The 16536-nt window shown below is 30.8% G+C and overlaps 1 protein-coding gene across 19 annotated transcripts in view; it reads left to right on the forward strand.

Moving 5' to 3' along the window:
- The window catches only part of Pcdh9 (protocadherin 9), an 888530-nt gene that overhangs the window by 14033 nt on the left and 857961 nt on the right, over positions 1-16536 (forward strand). The window contains exon 3 of one of the 19 annotated variants that reach the window (XM_074043269.1): positions 1985-14882. The exons of the other annotated variants lie outside the window; for them this stretch is intronic. Within the exon in view, the coding sequence (XP_073899370.1) occupies positions 1985-2131 (147 nt within the window). The 3' untranslated portion in view covers positions 2132-14882. Of the gene's footprint in view, positions 1-1984; positions 14883-16536 lie in introns of those variants that run through there. 19 annotated transcript variants of the gene reach the window in all.

Genomic DNA, 16536 nt, shown 5'->3' on the forward strand with positions numbered 1-16536 from the left:
AGTTTCAGATATGTTTTTCTTTTATTGTTCTTAAAATTACATTTTTCTTTATTGATGTGATTTCCAAAGTTAAAAAAGTATTATTAGATTTTTAGTTATATAACTTGATGCTTCAATCCAACTCATTCAAACTTTATGTGAAAATAAGTTGCTACTTTTTTTGCCTCAAATTAAAAAAGGTATGAAAATTGCATTATAGTATAGAAAAACAGACATAATCTAGGGCATTTTAGTGTGACATGCACTCATTTTCATTCGTGGTTTTGACAGCATGATCTTCTGCCAAGCAGTGGCAGCAAAATATGTTGAATTCATTCATTGATTTTTAAACATGGTAATAATTAAGCAAAAGCGTTTTGACACCTAAAGTCTCTATTTTAGACAATTAAATTCTGTGTTAGCTAAGGGTTATTGACTTCTGGATAATACAGGGAACAACACTCCTTGGGGTTTAAACTATTCCTGCTGGACCATCTGTTATTGGCAAGGCTGCGTGCCCTCTGCAGCTGATGCAGGGTTCAACCCCAGGCGAATAGTCAGGATTGTTGAAAACATGGTCCTGGTTTCCTATGATCTTTCAGTCTCAAATGGTAACTAAGACAACCTAAACTAGTATATTGATATTTGTAGGATAGTTATTTAGAAGTAAGGAAATCCTTCAAAGTGAGACTGTGTCTAACTTACCTTTGGATTTCCAACATGTAGCTACAATGGTGCTGAGAGAAATGAACTTAGTACACTTTCAGAAAATGTTCATCTAACCTGAAAGATCAGTTGATATTGGAGTCAAACTTTCTGTGTGCATAATTTTCTACTGATTTAATCTCTAAAATAACCACATGAAGACACCATTCTTATTCAACATATGCTTTTTCCTCACTTAGTGGTATCTGTGATTTCCACTTTTCCTCTTTGTTTCTCATACACTATCATGTCTGCCCATCATCCCTTTTTTTTAGGCTATGATGGAAAGGGGAGAGATGAGCTAAATAAAAAAGGATTAGCTTCCTTTTTTCTATAATCCTTCTCATCCTCAAACTTCTATTTCAGTCTTTGAGTACTTAAATTATTGAGTGGCTCCAGTGGGTTTACTTTTATATCCATTTGATAGAGATACCTGTTTGAAGAAAAAAAAAGCAACATATTAAAGTTCCCTCATTACACTTTTCAGCCATCCAGACAGTTGGTATACTAGAATCCAGTATAAATTCTATAAAATGAAGCAAAATATTAATTGAATAAAGATTAATACAGTGTCTAAGTATGATCTTAACTTTAGAAAGATAAATTTGGTCTCTGACAGAACTCATGAAATCGTTTTAGATTCCCAAGATTCAAATGCACCTTTGAGATTATTGGACTATTTGATTCCTTTTTCAAGAAGAAGAAAGAGACTGAGATATAATTTGATATCTAGAGCCACAAAAATTACCTGATGAACTGCTATGTAAACACTGTATGACATCAGTTAGATGATTGCCAGTCTTTGATTTTTTTTTCTGTAAATGAGTGTAATCATGCCTAATCCATGATGTTTTCATGCTAGGAAGTGAATGGACACATGCATATGTCTGGCTACGGTACACAGATACTTAAAAAAATGGTTTTTACTTTTTGTGTCCAAGGATATCATCTTCCACTGATATAGGTGCACACATTCACTTAATGAGTGTTCTTTTCTTTTTAGTGGTTTCTAGAAGCCTATTTTCATAAGTAAGTCAGTTTAATTTATCTGGTTTTGTTTTAGAACACTGTATCATAGTATTTATAGCACAGATGGCTAAGAGTTCTGAAATGCTGATTTTGTAACATCTGAGTACAAAATATAGAATATTTTGTTTTGAACTTAGTTCCAATTGTTTCATATTTGTAATTGCTTCATCTCTCATTTTGAGTGTTTTACCTATTTCAGTCACATGTGTTTTAAAATTATTCCATTTTTTAGTATTAGTTTTTAATTTAGTTCTCCGTCGATTACCCACAGGAACTCCACTCATCTGGGGATTTTTACCTTATCCATCACGCCTATTACAAAACAACATGTAAGAGAGTGAATCTGTTGCACAGTCAGTACTTAACACAGCTGGAGTCATTTGAAACCTGCTGGTTCTTGCTTCCAATTATTCCATAGAGTAGAAAGCATCCTGTTGAAGTAATGGCATCTACTGTGTAATCAAACTGCTTAAAATGCCTTGAAGTATATGGATCATATATATGGGATTTGTCAAACTGATTCTAGGAGCATAAAATCCAACCATTTTGACGCTTTTTGCTTATTTTTAAAAGTATACATTTATTCACAAGTAAATTTGTAGTGTCTGAAGATGAAAGTTTGTAACATTTAAGTATGTGGGTGATGTGAACATTAATGAGACCAAACAAATAAAAACATAAAATAATAGGGTTTTACCTGAAAAATACCTTTTTAATGTATTGGGGCCAACATCATTTCCTCTTGTTGGAAAAGCAGAAATTATCAAGATAAAATTGCTGATTTGAACTTAAAGCAACATGCAGTGGATATTTATAACTAATCCAATTAACTTTATCAACCAAATAAGAAGTTAAATTTCAATTGGATTCATAGTGACTTAGACTGCAAAAAACAAATTTGTTAAATTATTTTTAATTTTTTTATTGTTGTGCTGGATGGGGGTACATTGTGGTATTTACAAAGGTTCTTAGAGTCTATTGACTATCTCATACTTAAATTCACCTCTTCCACTGTTCCTTATCATTTTTGCATTTACATACATGTGTACACATTTTTTGCATGATATTCACTCTCTTATCCCCTTTCCCTGCCATCTGCCTGCTCCCACTGGTGCCAACATGTCTCCACCCCACACCACAGGACCTGTTCTGCCTTCTCTTCTCTGATTTTGCAGAAGAGAAAAGAGAAAAAGAAAAACATAACATTTTTGCTAATTCAAGATAAAGATAACTACACAGGGAGTTTCCTTGTGATAATTCCATGTATATATGCGTTATAGCCCAATTGGTTTATCTCCTTTAATTATCTACATTCTACCATGTCCCTTTCTCATGGTGGTTCTGCAGGTTTCTGATATTTATATTCATTCTTGTATAGAGACTATAACACATTTTTGGATTTTACTACCTGCTCAGTAATGTCAATTAAGTTTGGATTGGCCTTTTGATTTAGTTCTATTTTCATATTAGAAAAAGACTAAGTGAGAAAATAGAACTTTAAAACAAAGCAAACTGACAAGAACACTTACTCTTTGTGCTTCACAAATTCATGGCAAAGATGCATGAATTCTTTTAGGCTCCCTGTTTTACACTAACATACAGTTTCCATTTTATACAATTAGAATAATGAACAAGCAGTCACAAATCGTAGACATTATCTTAGGTGCAAGACTTCATGGAACCAATTCAGGGCTATAGCATAACATATAGTAGAAGTTCAATAAATTACACTCAGTCTTGCTGTGTGGACAAATATGGAAATAATCAAGCAAAACAACATTGTTACCCAAATCACAAATGCTAAAAATTAAGATTTGCTTTCATTGTTTTGTTTCAAATATACAGCATTCATCATGGCATCAAGCTGTATATTGTGTAGTTCTGCATTTGCTATATATAGATAAATGTCAATTAAGATGGTCCAATTTTCTTTGTCTATGTCATTGACATCCAGTATTAGCTCTTATAATGGAGAGTTCCAGGAAGTCTCTGTACATGACAGTTCAGATGATGACAAAATACTTTCCATGAAGAAAGTTGTATTCCTGTCCTGTACTCACTTCTTCCCCTACTTGAACGAACAAGATTTACTTGGTTTGCTCATTCAGCAGTGTGAAAAGCTTGTTTTGACTGCTAAGTACATATTTGGATGTACCCTTATCACTACTGAACTACTGAAAATACTGAATTGTATTTTCCTTCATGGATATTATAGCTTATTTTAGATTTGTATCCAATAGTTTTAAATAAGCATTATTTTTAAATAGTCTGATAAAGAACTATGAAATTTTCTGCCGCCAAAGACCTGTGATATGAACCACTATCTTTTTCTATTTCAATTCATTATGTTACTTAAGACTTATCTAATAACCAATATGATCTGGGTATGGTGTTAGACAATAGAAATTTAATATAATGATATTGTCTTTACTTAAAATACTCCAGCAGATTTTAAACATAATGCTTTTGCTCTTAAATTTTCCTTACTTAAAAAATATATGCATCATCTCTCTCTTTTAAATTGATGTCATATTTCCCTGAAATATATTTTAAATTTTTTTTCTCTCTCTCTTACCCTTGGAGACTTACTCTTTCAAGGGGGTAATAAAATTCTAAGATTTGTTACTTTAATTATAGGAATGCCAGGTTTAAATTTATCCTTTGGTTAATCTACAAAGAAATGCACGATTTCATCTTTAAAAATTAGTCTTTCTATAGGCAAAGTTGTGACTAAAACATAGTTTCAAGTAAAACTTCATGTTTTAACTATATGAGATTAGCTTATTTGCTGTATTAAAATTTACTTGGAAAACATGTCACCCACATTGATAATGTTGAGTAATTACCCAAGTCAAAAGAAACAATGGTTCTAAAAATGGAGTTTCACTTTGTGAAGGGATCTGTTTTGAAAGGGATATTTTGAACCATGATATTTTGAAAAAGAGTGTTTCAGTCTTCACCCTTTGAAATGACATAAGTTTAACATAGACAAGGAACATAGATGTTAAACTCTGGTGGAAATAAATGTTTGGCTTAGTTGGCTTTTGCCTCCAGATGGCTATGATTTTGGCAAGTCCAATTTCTTATGAATATTTATCACAATATTTCAGGAAATCAGTGCAATGACATAAATGTTAGAAATGGAGACCTTCATTTTATGTGTCTTCTTTCTTAAATTCAAAATCATACTCTGAAAATTTGGTTTTATTTCATTCTAGAAGAAAATATTACATTTGGGTTTTATATGATTGTTAGTCAAGACAGATTATGTAATTTTAACTCATTTATTTCTAAAACACTAATGTACCTATTGGTGGGTATTTATAAAGACATATTATACCAAAATCTCAATCATTTAAGAGAAAATCCTTGTTTATAATTATTTATGAAACTAATACATATAAAGCCTCACCTGCACATTCTTGTGCAAACATATTTTAAGATAAAATCTTTACTGCCAGAAGATGTACTATTTTAATTGCAATTAGACTTCTGTGCTAACCATCAAGCTGGTGCCTAACTCTAAAAGGATCTTTCCAACTGTTCGGTGGCTGCTTAGGCAACTATCACCAAGTAATTACTATAATTAAATGAACTACAAAATTGAAACCTGCTAAAATATGTAGAGCTTGGGAATAAAATGTGAAATAGCACTTGCTAATTAAATATATTAATTAAAATATGAACATTATTTGGAAATTATAAATGAATTGATATGAGCAATCATGTATAAATGCATGTAACACTTTTCACTAATATGAAACTATCAACAGTTTGGTAAATTAACTTATAACTAGGCAACAGGATAGAAGAGTAAGCTTAGTAAGAGAAAGAAATTTGCATGGAAACCACATGAATGTTGTGCCGTCTATGGTATCCAAAAATCAGACATGTGGCAGTCACATCATTACTCATAGTGATACTAAATTGGGGCTTTTGCAGTTGTAATCACTTGCTTATTACACTTTTTATAAGTGACTGTGCACTGCATTTTCAAAGAAAATAAATCAATAGTGGTTATAAAAATCAATACCGTATTTTTACATTTTCAAGCTTTGCTATATATATTTTCTCATTTGGGCTACAAAAATACCCATTCAAAACACATTTACCTTGCTAAAATTCAACTTAGTATCTTGAGAATTTGGTTTTATCCTCTGAAAATTGGATAATTGAATGCCTAAAATTTTTCATGTCTATTATTAAAAATTGAACTATAGCTTTTATGAATCACTTAGAGAAACATCACTGCTTGGCAGGTTTCCTCTTGCCACCCAACATCCATCTGGCCTAATTCTTCCTATCATCAGTTGATGTGTGTTTCATACAGTTCAAATGAATGTTAACAAGGGCTCAAGAAAATCAATTGTAAAGTTAGTCTCAGGGTTCAGTGTCTCCTGACAATGAAAAAGAGGCAATATTCCTATTGTTTATGAAATCATGTATGTTATCACTCCTGCATCGATGTCGATTAGAGAGCATTTCCTTTATCCTCTTTCAGATTTCTGCTTAATATTTTCCTTCTAAGCTTAAAAATTATTTCCCCCCCTTAATTAGAATCACAGACCAAAACTGCAAAATCTCCAACAGGTTATTGATATTTACAAATATCGATTGGGAAACTATCAACCTTAAATGTAACTATCATATTTTCATCAGTAATATTGCTATTGTTATGTTTTTCTATAATAAGTTAGATGAATTTCATTCTTTAGCACACTGTTTTTGTGTAATATTGGTGAAATTTAAGAAAAAATATGAAGCAATTATAATTTTGACCAATGATATATTAGTATATATTATCTATATTATAGTGTATATTATATATATTATAGTATATATAGTAAATATTCATATATCAGTACAAATCTTAGGAAAATCTTGTTGAACCAATGTTCATTAATGTTTTAGGTAGATTGTTCATTAAGTGACAAAAATACAGTGAAATTATAGAAATAATCAGAATAACAACAATTGCCAGTCTATTATTTAAGGAAAATCATATTTGGAATTAAAAGAATTGAATTGCAGATTAACTGAAATAGTCCCCAAATACACCACCTGCAAGTGAAATTTGGTACATGGACATAAATTGTGTTTGCCATAAAAGACCCTACACTTTCTCTTCAGAATACTACAGAAACAAGGATGCACAGGATGACTCTGACCTGGACAGCTTCTTAGAAATCTTTACTCCTCTAATATATCAGTGATTTTGGAAATGACTCAATTTGCTTGCATTTATCATTACCTCTGTATTGTCCTTTTTCACTTTATAAAACTTTAGGAAAGCATAATTCTTGGTGTTTTGGTGGATATATAGTAAAGACTTTTTGTTTTTTACCCTGTGAATGAATGGTTTTAGGTGTAACTTTGACAGTTTCGGAAGTTGTCATGATGGAGGGGGTATAGTTCCAGAAATGCTACATTTTGGCCACAAGACAGTTTTTTTGTTTATCATATTAAACAGCTTCTTCTAATATTCATTTCATGTATGTGTAGCACCAACTATATTCCTGAAAATGTTCTAGACATTTCCATATTGAACAAGGAACAAAATGTAGACATGGCAAACAAATCATTCAAAGAACATGAATTCAGGAAACATGTTCTTTTCATGGTACAGTCTTCCAAGCATGTCAAAGACATATCTAAAACACGTTATACTAAAGTGAGGCATTTAAATAATGCATAAGTTGCAAAACTTCAGTTTGGAGCTTCATTCAGTTCACCTCTTATAATGCATTGTATTGACTTTCAGGTGACCTCACATATTTTATAGGATACGATAGAAATGTTCCCCTACTAAAGGAGAACATGTTAAGCCAAAACTGAGAGGTGGAAAGGAAATATAAAACTCATGCAATCTAGTTTATTTAAAGTAATATTTAAATAAAGTTGGTTTAGAAATCGTGTGAGCATTCTCTTATCTATAATAACCAAATTCAACATATGAAAAAGAAAGATGGGTGGCAGTGTTGTTATCACACTTAGTGGTAATGAACATGGTGTGTTCAAATGCAGATTCATATCTCTATCCCTTTTTTCTCTATATGTCATCCTTCAGCTGTTAATATCAAAGATGTAAGTCATGAGAAAACCTGTCCTTAGTTACTAAGTCTTTATGAATTTTTGTCATATTCGAACATGACAAGTGGCAAACATTCCTATGTTTTTCAGCCAATTCTTTGTCTTTGCTATTGATATAGATAATGTCATCATAGTAGCAAAGAAAATACAAGAAATCTTTTTGGAGTGCTTAATCAGTGCCTATGTCAACTTAATTATTTCTTAATCAAGTACTTCACAGTATCTAATTTTGTGGATAATATTGTCAATTTGTTACTCAGACTTTGCCCATACAAGTAAAGATGACATAAATATCATTAATACTAAATGAAGTAAATATGTTTTGGGAGAGAGAGCACATGGACATACTATGCTTTCCATATGTTAATTCCTTGATTATATGGTCATCTGGAGGTGAATAAAAATAAAATCCTCAACATTTTAATATTGCTAATGTATGTGATAGCAAATTATAAAGAATTTAAGAGTAATGCATAGATTTGTGTCAAATGTTTACCCCAGGATTTTTGCATAAGGCACACTTTTCTATTTTGGGCTGCAATTCACTTAATGAAATGTAATCTGTCTCTGGCAAGGTGAAAAGCTGGGCAGATAAAAATTTAAAATCCTGTGAGTTTATAGAGAATTTGTCAGAGTGAGCCAATCTGGGAACAATACAGCAAATCACAAACACTTGATTAATCAAATCAGTTTTCTATTGTAAAAGTATGAAGTGATGATGTCACTAGGATCTGATTTAGAATTAGATGCTTGTAGATTAATGAAATTCTGTAGACTGTGCCTTCCAATGTTTTGCCTAATAAAATAAATAAGTTCATGAGGAATATGAACAAAATTGACATTAGATAATCATAATAGAGTTAGTGTACCCTACTTAAGGGAAAGATTAACCTTAAAATAATGAATTTATATTGAATAAATAAATAATTTATTCATTATTTGTTAAAATAATGAATAATGGTATCAAAATTAATGAACTTAAAAGTAATTTTGGGATACTTTAACATGATTAGCCATTATTACCAAATATATGAACATACTTTTATACATGTAAGCAAACTGGCTAAAATAAACTATAATAATTTCAGCAAAGCAGAAACCATTTCACAGCAGACATGGAAGGTAGTTTGGATTCTCTAAAAAGAAGATCACAATATTCTGTTTGGCATTATTATCTTTTCTATTTATATAAAATCAGTTTGCTATGCTGTGAAACAAGATTTCAAACACAAGAGCATAATAGTTGATATTTACTGAGTATTCACAATGTACCTGGCATTCTTCTCAGCACTTTACATGTATGAAGTCTTAAAATACAACTAACTACTTTGATATAGGTGCTATTATAATTTTCCCCTTTTACAAGGTTACAGCTAAATAGTTTGTTTTGGGTCACAGTTCTAGGAAGTAAAGAATAGTCCAAGATTCCACCCCTACTCATCTGATACCAGAGATTTTGCTCTTAAGTATTGAACAATTTTGACTCTATCATTTCACTTTTATTTAAAAACTATTACTGTGGTGTATCAGAAAGTGAATTGCTCTAAAAATAAATTCTATGTGAGAAAAAAGATAGTTGAAGTTTCATTTAAGTTCTTTTTTTAAACTCTGTGTATTATGTTAGCATAATAGCACAACATACCTGAGGCATGGGAGATTCCTTACAGTTTACAATGAACATTCAAACAGTACATAGCATTTGTATATTTTAAGCAGTAGAATTCTAGATATTTTTCACAAACAGTGGGTTTTAGCAATTGATTTAAAGCATTTTACTCATCTCAAAACAGAGCAGCATTTGTGTTTGTTTTTGTTTTAAACTACTCTTCATATCAGAGAAGAAGAGGTCCAGAATAGCAGGAAGTCAAACTAATGATAACAAATAGATCTGACTTTCTTTTTCTTTCTTCCTTCCTTCCTTTCTTCATTCCTTCCTTTTTTCCTTTCTTTTTCTCTATTTTTTCTGTCCTTCCTTCCTGTCCTTCTTTTTTGTTTTAATTCTTTATTCCAATCCTTTTCCTGAATGGTCCAGACATATCAACTACCATCCACCTCTGCACAAATTTGCCAGCTAAGATCACCCTATGTGCACTAGGCAAAGAAATTCTCATGACAATTTGGAAACATGCATATAATGTATGATTTTATTAGTGTTTATAAAATTATAGCCTTTTCCAAGGGTAGGTTTTCCAGTTTTATTACTCACAAACTTAAAAAAAACTATCCAGTTATTTTGTACATTTATGTAAATATACTCTCTTAGTGGATGCTTAACAATATGTGGTAAAATTTTTAAAATCACATGTTCACTTTCAAGATTCCCTTAAGCCTGGGATCAGGAGAGTGCCAATTTAGCAGAACAGAACAGTTAAATTTCTTTATTGTGGTTTGCTATAATGGATGCATTTAATACAGTGTCTAGGTGAGAATGTTAATGTTTTAATATGAAATAAATTTGAAGATAAAAATGAGACTTATAGATGCACAGCTTTCCCTATTCTAACTGACAGAGGAAATACATTCTTGGGATAACTTACTTACCTTTTGTTCTTTGTGTGTGCATTGCATGTGAATCATGAAATTTCTTATTTAAAACAGAAATTCTCTCACATTCCTAAAAACTAAGTAAAGCTCTTCCCATTTACAAAGTTTGTTGCTGTAAGAAAAGAAGTCTGACTTATAATTAATTCTAAACAAGTATAGTTTTGAGCCTTAAATCGCTTACATTTTTATGACTCATTTTTTCCTATAAAACCTGGTTTGAGAGCTATTTTGATGCTATCTTTGATGACAATTGATAAATATTAATAGACAGAAAAGCACAATTTCTAGATATGACAGACATGACTAGTTGAGCTCAGTGAAACAAACAAAAATAGAAATCAATTTGTGGTGGGGATGTAAGGAATTTGTATATTTGTTACATGAGTCAAGTTTAGAGAGGTATATGTTAATATGATGCCCTTTTTTAAAAAAAAGGAACTCATGCTTAATTAGACAAAACATAAAAGCAAACACTAACTAATCTCATTATAGCATACTTTGGTGAAAGTGTGCCAAACAGTTTTGATTCCACTGTAGATCACACATTTCTGATAGAATTCCTAGATGGGGTATGGAAACCCAAACTCTGTCATATAGACATGAGTATAGCTATTTAATGTGATGTTTTTATTTCATTGTCTAGATTACTTAAAATATACTTAGAATTTTCCTTTAGGTACTGAATATATGATGCTTTGTGAAAAACTAAATTAATTTTGCACTGAGATTCTGGATATTAGTGATAAATTGTAGTGACATTATTTCTATTGGTTATCATTGTGATGGTCAGGCAAACACCATCCAAATGGACATTACAAGAGCCAAATTTAATGGGCATTGGAAACTTCAGCCTTTAATACAGAAGATTTCCAGCATGTGTTTTGTTTTCTACCACCACAATTACAGATTAGTGCACAGCAATTCTAGGCAGTTGAGGAATGGCATGAGATGAGTAATGGAACTGGACAACATTAATGGAAATGGAGTAAAAATTTTGGAATGGTTTTCTGCAGTCATGCTATAGAAAATGTAAATGGCACCAATTCTTAGCCTTCGTACCCTTAGAATTTCTAGAAAGTGGATGCAAAGGGAAGTGCAAAACAGCGATGTAAAACTGACATTTTTCTCATTAAATACACGAACCATTTTTCATAAATATCAAGCAGTGATTTAACTGAATGATGCAATACTGAGTGCAGTATTATATTATATCCATTTAATGTTAACTAATTTTATTTCTTAAAAAAACTCATGTACAGAAAATGAGTGCTTACTCCATGAACATAATAAAAAATCAATTTAGTTGAAAAAAAGAATATACACACAAAAAAATCTCATATAAGATCATATACCTTTTGCTTTATGAAATGTCACTAAAAAGAAAATATTTTCCAAACTATTCTAAAATTTTAATAAAAAATTTTTAACATCAATATATTAAAGGCACCTTCTAATTTGAAATGTTGGGGATTTTTGTTGTTGTTTTTGTTTTTGTCTTTGTTTTGTCTCTTGCAAAGATCACCTATCATGTTTCGAATTATGGCATTACTTTCTATGACCAAAGACTTGTATTTTTTCAAATTATCTGAGAACTTTTCATTGTATTTATACCAAAGTATTTCTGTAGTTGTAGTATAATAAAATATTGATCCTAGATTTTAATCTGATAAATCATAACCCATATTTTGTGTAGGTTTCTTATGAAAGTACTATTGTTTATATTTTTGACATTGTGATTTTTTTAAGGTGTCTGTCTGTGTAGTATAAGATGTAGACTTCATTCTATATTCTAGCCATAAAATGTATTTGAATACTACACTGGGATTAGCAAAATGGGACAACAGCAATACTAAAATGACTTATTTGGTATTACTTTTACAGGCCCAGCTTATTTAGGCAATGGCAATCTAATAATTTACAGCATTTTTAAAAGCATGATTTAAAGAAATCTCTTGGAAAAATATTTTAAAGCCAAAGGATCAGGATTATTCTAAATATAATGCAATCATTTGGAAAAGAGAGAAAACACAAAAAATTGTAATTATGCTATATGTTTAGGTTGTCATAAATTCCTCTTTTGACATATTGGTATTAAGACAAAATTGTAAGTTCTGTTAACTATAGTGATAAAGTTAAAGATGCTGACAAAATGAAATAATTATCTTTAAGCCTTTGTTAAATTTGTCACCAAATTTAAAAATATCTAAATAAACCATATTTATGTTTATTTACTTGAATAAATTAGATAATTAAATTCTTATTATTTAATTCTGACATTACAAGAAAGTGACCTTTCTAAATTAAGATAGACATGTCTTAATTTTGTGGGAATTTGTACATATTTTATAGTTAAATGAACCATTGCTTTGCTACTGTCAAGGTCTTAAAGTACATTGCTAATTAATGCCTGTTCATTTCACAGTGCAAGGAATAACGTATTCTTTGACAATCACATGTTACTTGAATTATATTTAATCCTTTCTTTTAAATCCTGGACATAGACAACACACCCACCCTACCACCAAAACAGGCATATGCACACACACACACACACACAAACACACACAAACACACACAATGGAAATATGGACAAAAGGAACACCCTCACGAATAAGTCAGTTCATTTCTTCTCATAACTAAGTATGTTTTCCAAATTTTTTATTATCACATTATTGCTATACTGGGGGTACATTATGACACTTACAAAAGTGCTTCCAATATATCTTAGTTAAATTCACCCCTTCCATTATTCTCCTTTTTATCCTCCTTTCCCTGTTAGAATAGTTTCAACAGGTCTCATTTTTCCATTTTCATACATAAGTCATAACTGAATATTAATAGCTTTGATGGCATGATAAGGAGAAACATATCTTAGGGGTTCATGGCCCTTACAGAGTAGATAGAATCTACATTTGTGTGTGTCATACATAGCCTTCCTAATACAGATTGACTTCTTGCAGAAAATGCAGATGTTTTTTATTCTGGCCAACAAAAGGCAACTTGTTGAGTTGTAGACACTGACTGGGGACTTGACACATGACGCATCTCAATTCGAACAGTGGTTGACTGGTGGTACTAGGAAGGTGTAGAATTTAATCTGTCTTGCTTGATTTTAGATATACTTTTAAATATAGTAATATCCTAATATCTTAAAATGTAAAAATGCAACATAACTTTTTTATATTACTTTTGTGGTCTGGATGTAAAAGACAAAAATTATAATATTGTGTACCTAGTCATTCTATAATTGTGTTCAGATATTACCTGGCATATTTTGTAGACATAGCTATCTAGCCACATGTGCCATTGCATAAATGCAAGGTGTATCTTTTCAATTATTATTGCCTAAATAACTTTTAGAGAATTATCACTGAGTGGGCCATCTCCCAACTGCACCACTCCAAGATAGCTATGTGTGTTTGTTTTCTTTTCCTTTGTTCTTGTATGTTTTAAAGAATTTCATAGAAAATAAAGCAATTGTTTTAAATTTAAAAAAAAGAAAGATGATCATTTGTATTTGATTTTACTTCTGAAAAGTAGCCACATTTTTTATGCTCCAAGTAAATTGCCAGGTGTAACAATATGTTAAAATAATTAAATGTGGCTTATGTATGTCCTTTATTGTGCTATACTGTATAAATAATAGATGTAAAACACTTGACATTCCATTTTCCTACAAATACTATTAGCCTATAGGTAACATTTACAATGCAGTATATTCTATTGGTACTTTGTGAAATAAATTCTTAAAATTCTTAGCGAGGCACTACACAAAGTATTATTTTTGAAGCATTTAGGGGACGTTATCCCAATTAAAAACTGATAACTAAAGGTATTACTTAAAATAAGTATATTCCAGAGGTGATAAGTAGTTCAATGTAGAAATTTTTTTCTATATTGATTTCAAATGTTATTACACACAAACAATTGGGCTGAAGAATTAAGTGATACATCTTAGAACATTAAAAATAATCAAAACAATGTTGAAATGTGTCAGATGGATATTTATCGTTCAAAATTATTATTGTTGTAATTGGTAGAATTCTTCCCTGTGATACTCATTTAAGTTGAATGGAAATTTAGTAATTTATAGGGATGCATCTTTATATCTATATTTGCTGAGCAGTGTTAAAAACACAATTAAAACTTATCCTCATTCAAATGGACTCTGTACACTATAATTTGAGTTAATACTATATAAATTATTTTAAAAGTTGTATATCAAAATGTGTGACACTCATTTTTTCACTATATTTTGTATAACAGTTTTGGTGTAATCAGTATGACGCTCACATATGTCAAATCAACTATTCTACTATTTATTTAAAAAGATATATACCTAATGTATTTAGAAGCTTATTGCACTCATATAATTGTATATATTGTGGCTGCAAAAGTCTGTACTTATTCTTGCTTTACAAAGTACTATGTACATTTCTTTCCAATTTATTTCTAATTAATTATATTAAGGATAACATCCTTCACTAAATGTACTTTAAAATTCACAATAAAGTTGCAGAAATTGTTTTGTACGATGTTGAGACTTTGTGTTGAATTTCTTTTTGAACATTATTTTGAAATTGTGCTTTGGTCTTGTTCCATGGAATCCTGGAACTTAATCTCATTGATAAAATGATGAGTTAAACATGTGGTTTGGTGACTAACTATCCCATTTAATTGGTAGGATGTCCACTTATGTGATAAATCACTCACACATGTTGAACCTTGGCTAAGTGACACCAGCTGGGCTTCCACCCCCAAATCCTTAGTTACTCATTATGTCCACTTTCCAGTATTGGAATGTTGAGCACTTTGCACTTTAGCTGAATGTGTTAGACTGCAGAGAAACAGTTACAAGGAGGAAATGTAAAGAAAACATATGCAGTTCTGTTAAACATCTGCATGCTCAATTTACAGAAATTAAATAGGTATTTATGAACGAAAGCTTATAATGTTTGGCATTCCCTACTAATAGATAAAACTAAACATTCAAATATGGTAAATACAATTATACGTCTTTGATTCAGGTTGGCATACTGAAAGAGTGACTTGTGTTTCTAAGAAAGTTCGGATTTCTGAGCTGACGACAAGTCTCATACCATCAATGGTCACCACAGTATTTAAGGTCACCCCAGGAAGACTTTTGGCATACAGTCATTTGGTTACCACCACAGAGGAACATGTGCACCTCCTATAGTACTCTATAGGGCTGTGTTTGTACTTGCTAAGTATATTGTATTTTGATTCCCTATGAGAAGTGGGAAGTAGAATTACATTTACATAGCAAACAACCTTCCAATTTCCAGATTATTTTATTTATAAACTTGTTTTAAACAAAATCATTGATGCCATTAAAAACAATGACAGTCTTTTACATGAAATAGTTTCATGTAATAATGTTCATTGTAACAGCAGAGATGAAAATTTACAGATTACAGATGTGGAATGTTTGTTCCAAAATGCTGTTGCTCTTAAAGTTGTATTTATTCTAGAGATATTTTGTCCATTCTACCCTTGGTTCTCGTTTTGTTCTGCTTTTTGCTGATTTTTTCCCATATAAAGAGAGATTTATCAAGTACAATCAACAAATCTAATGAAATAAAATATTGTCATTTATCCTTGAGGTTCTGATGCTACACACAAAATAGAATGATTTTTACTTTCGAAAAAATTCGTAAAACAAATTTGCATATCGAAGAATGCAAAGACTAACAAGAACTGGGAAAGTGAATTGTTAAATGATGAAAGGGCTAGGGAGAACATGATGCTTTTCTACTGAGAAGTAATTTTATGTTTTCCTTTTTGATTAGTTCTTTCAAATTGAATCCTATTTTAACTGTATCCTACAGTCTATCCATTCTTTTCCTCTTAACATTTGTTCATGTGATATAGTTATTTACAAAGGTTTTGCCCACAATTCAATCATAAATACTGCCTACTTTGTCGTGAGATGTTAACACAAGACATTATCCAAATCATTTTCACTACTTAATTTCATTTTGAAGATGCATTTGATATTAACTGGAAGTACTAAATATGCATTATTAGTCACCTTTTAGAGAAAGCAGGTAATTTTTAAATAGGAAGAATTAGAGGAGAAGGATTGATTCATGCCAGTACAACAGTATATTTTGATAGTTAATATCACCTAATTTTGTCTATATTTATAATTTAATGGTATTTCTACTA

The sequence above is a fragment of the Castor canadensis genome, chromosome 10, assembly GCF_047511655.1.
Source record: "Castor canadensis chromosome 10, mCasCan1.hap1v2, whole genome shotgun sequence".
In the NCBI taxonomy this organism is placed as follows: Eukaryota; Metazoa; Chordata; class Mammalia; order Rodentia; family Castoridae; genus Castor; species Castor canadensis.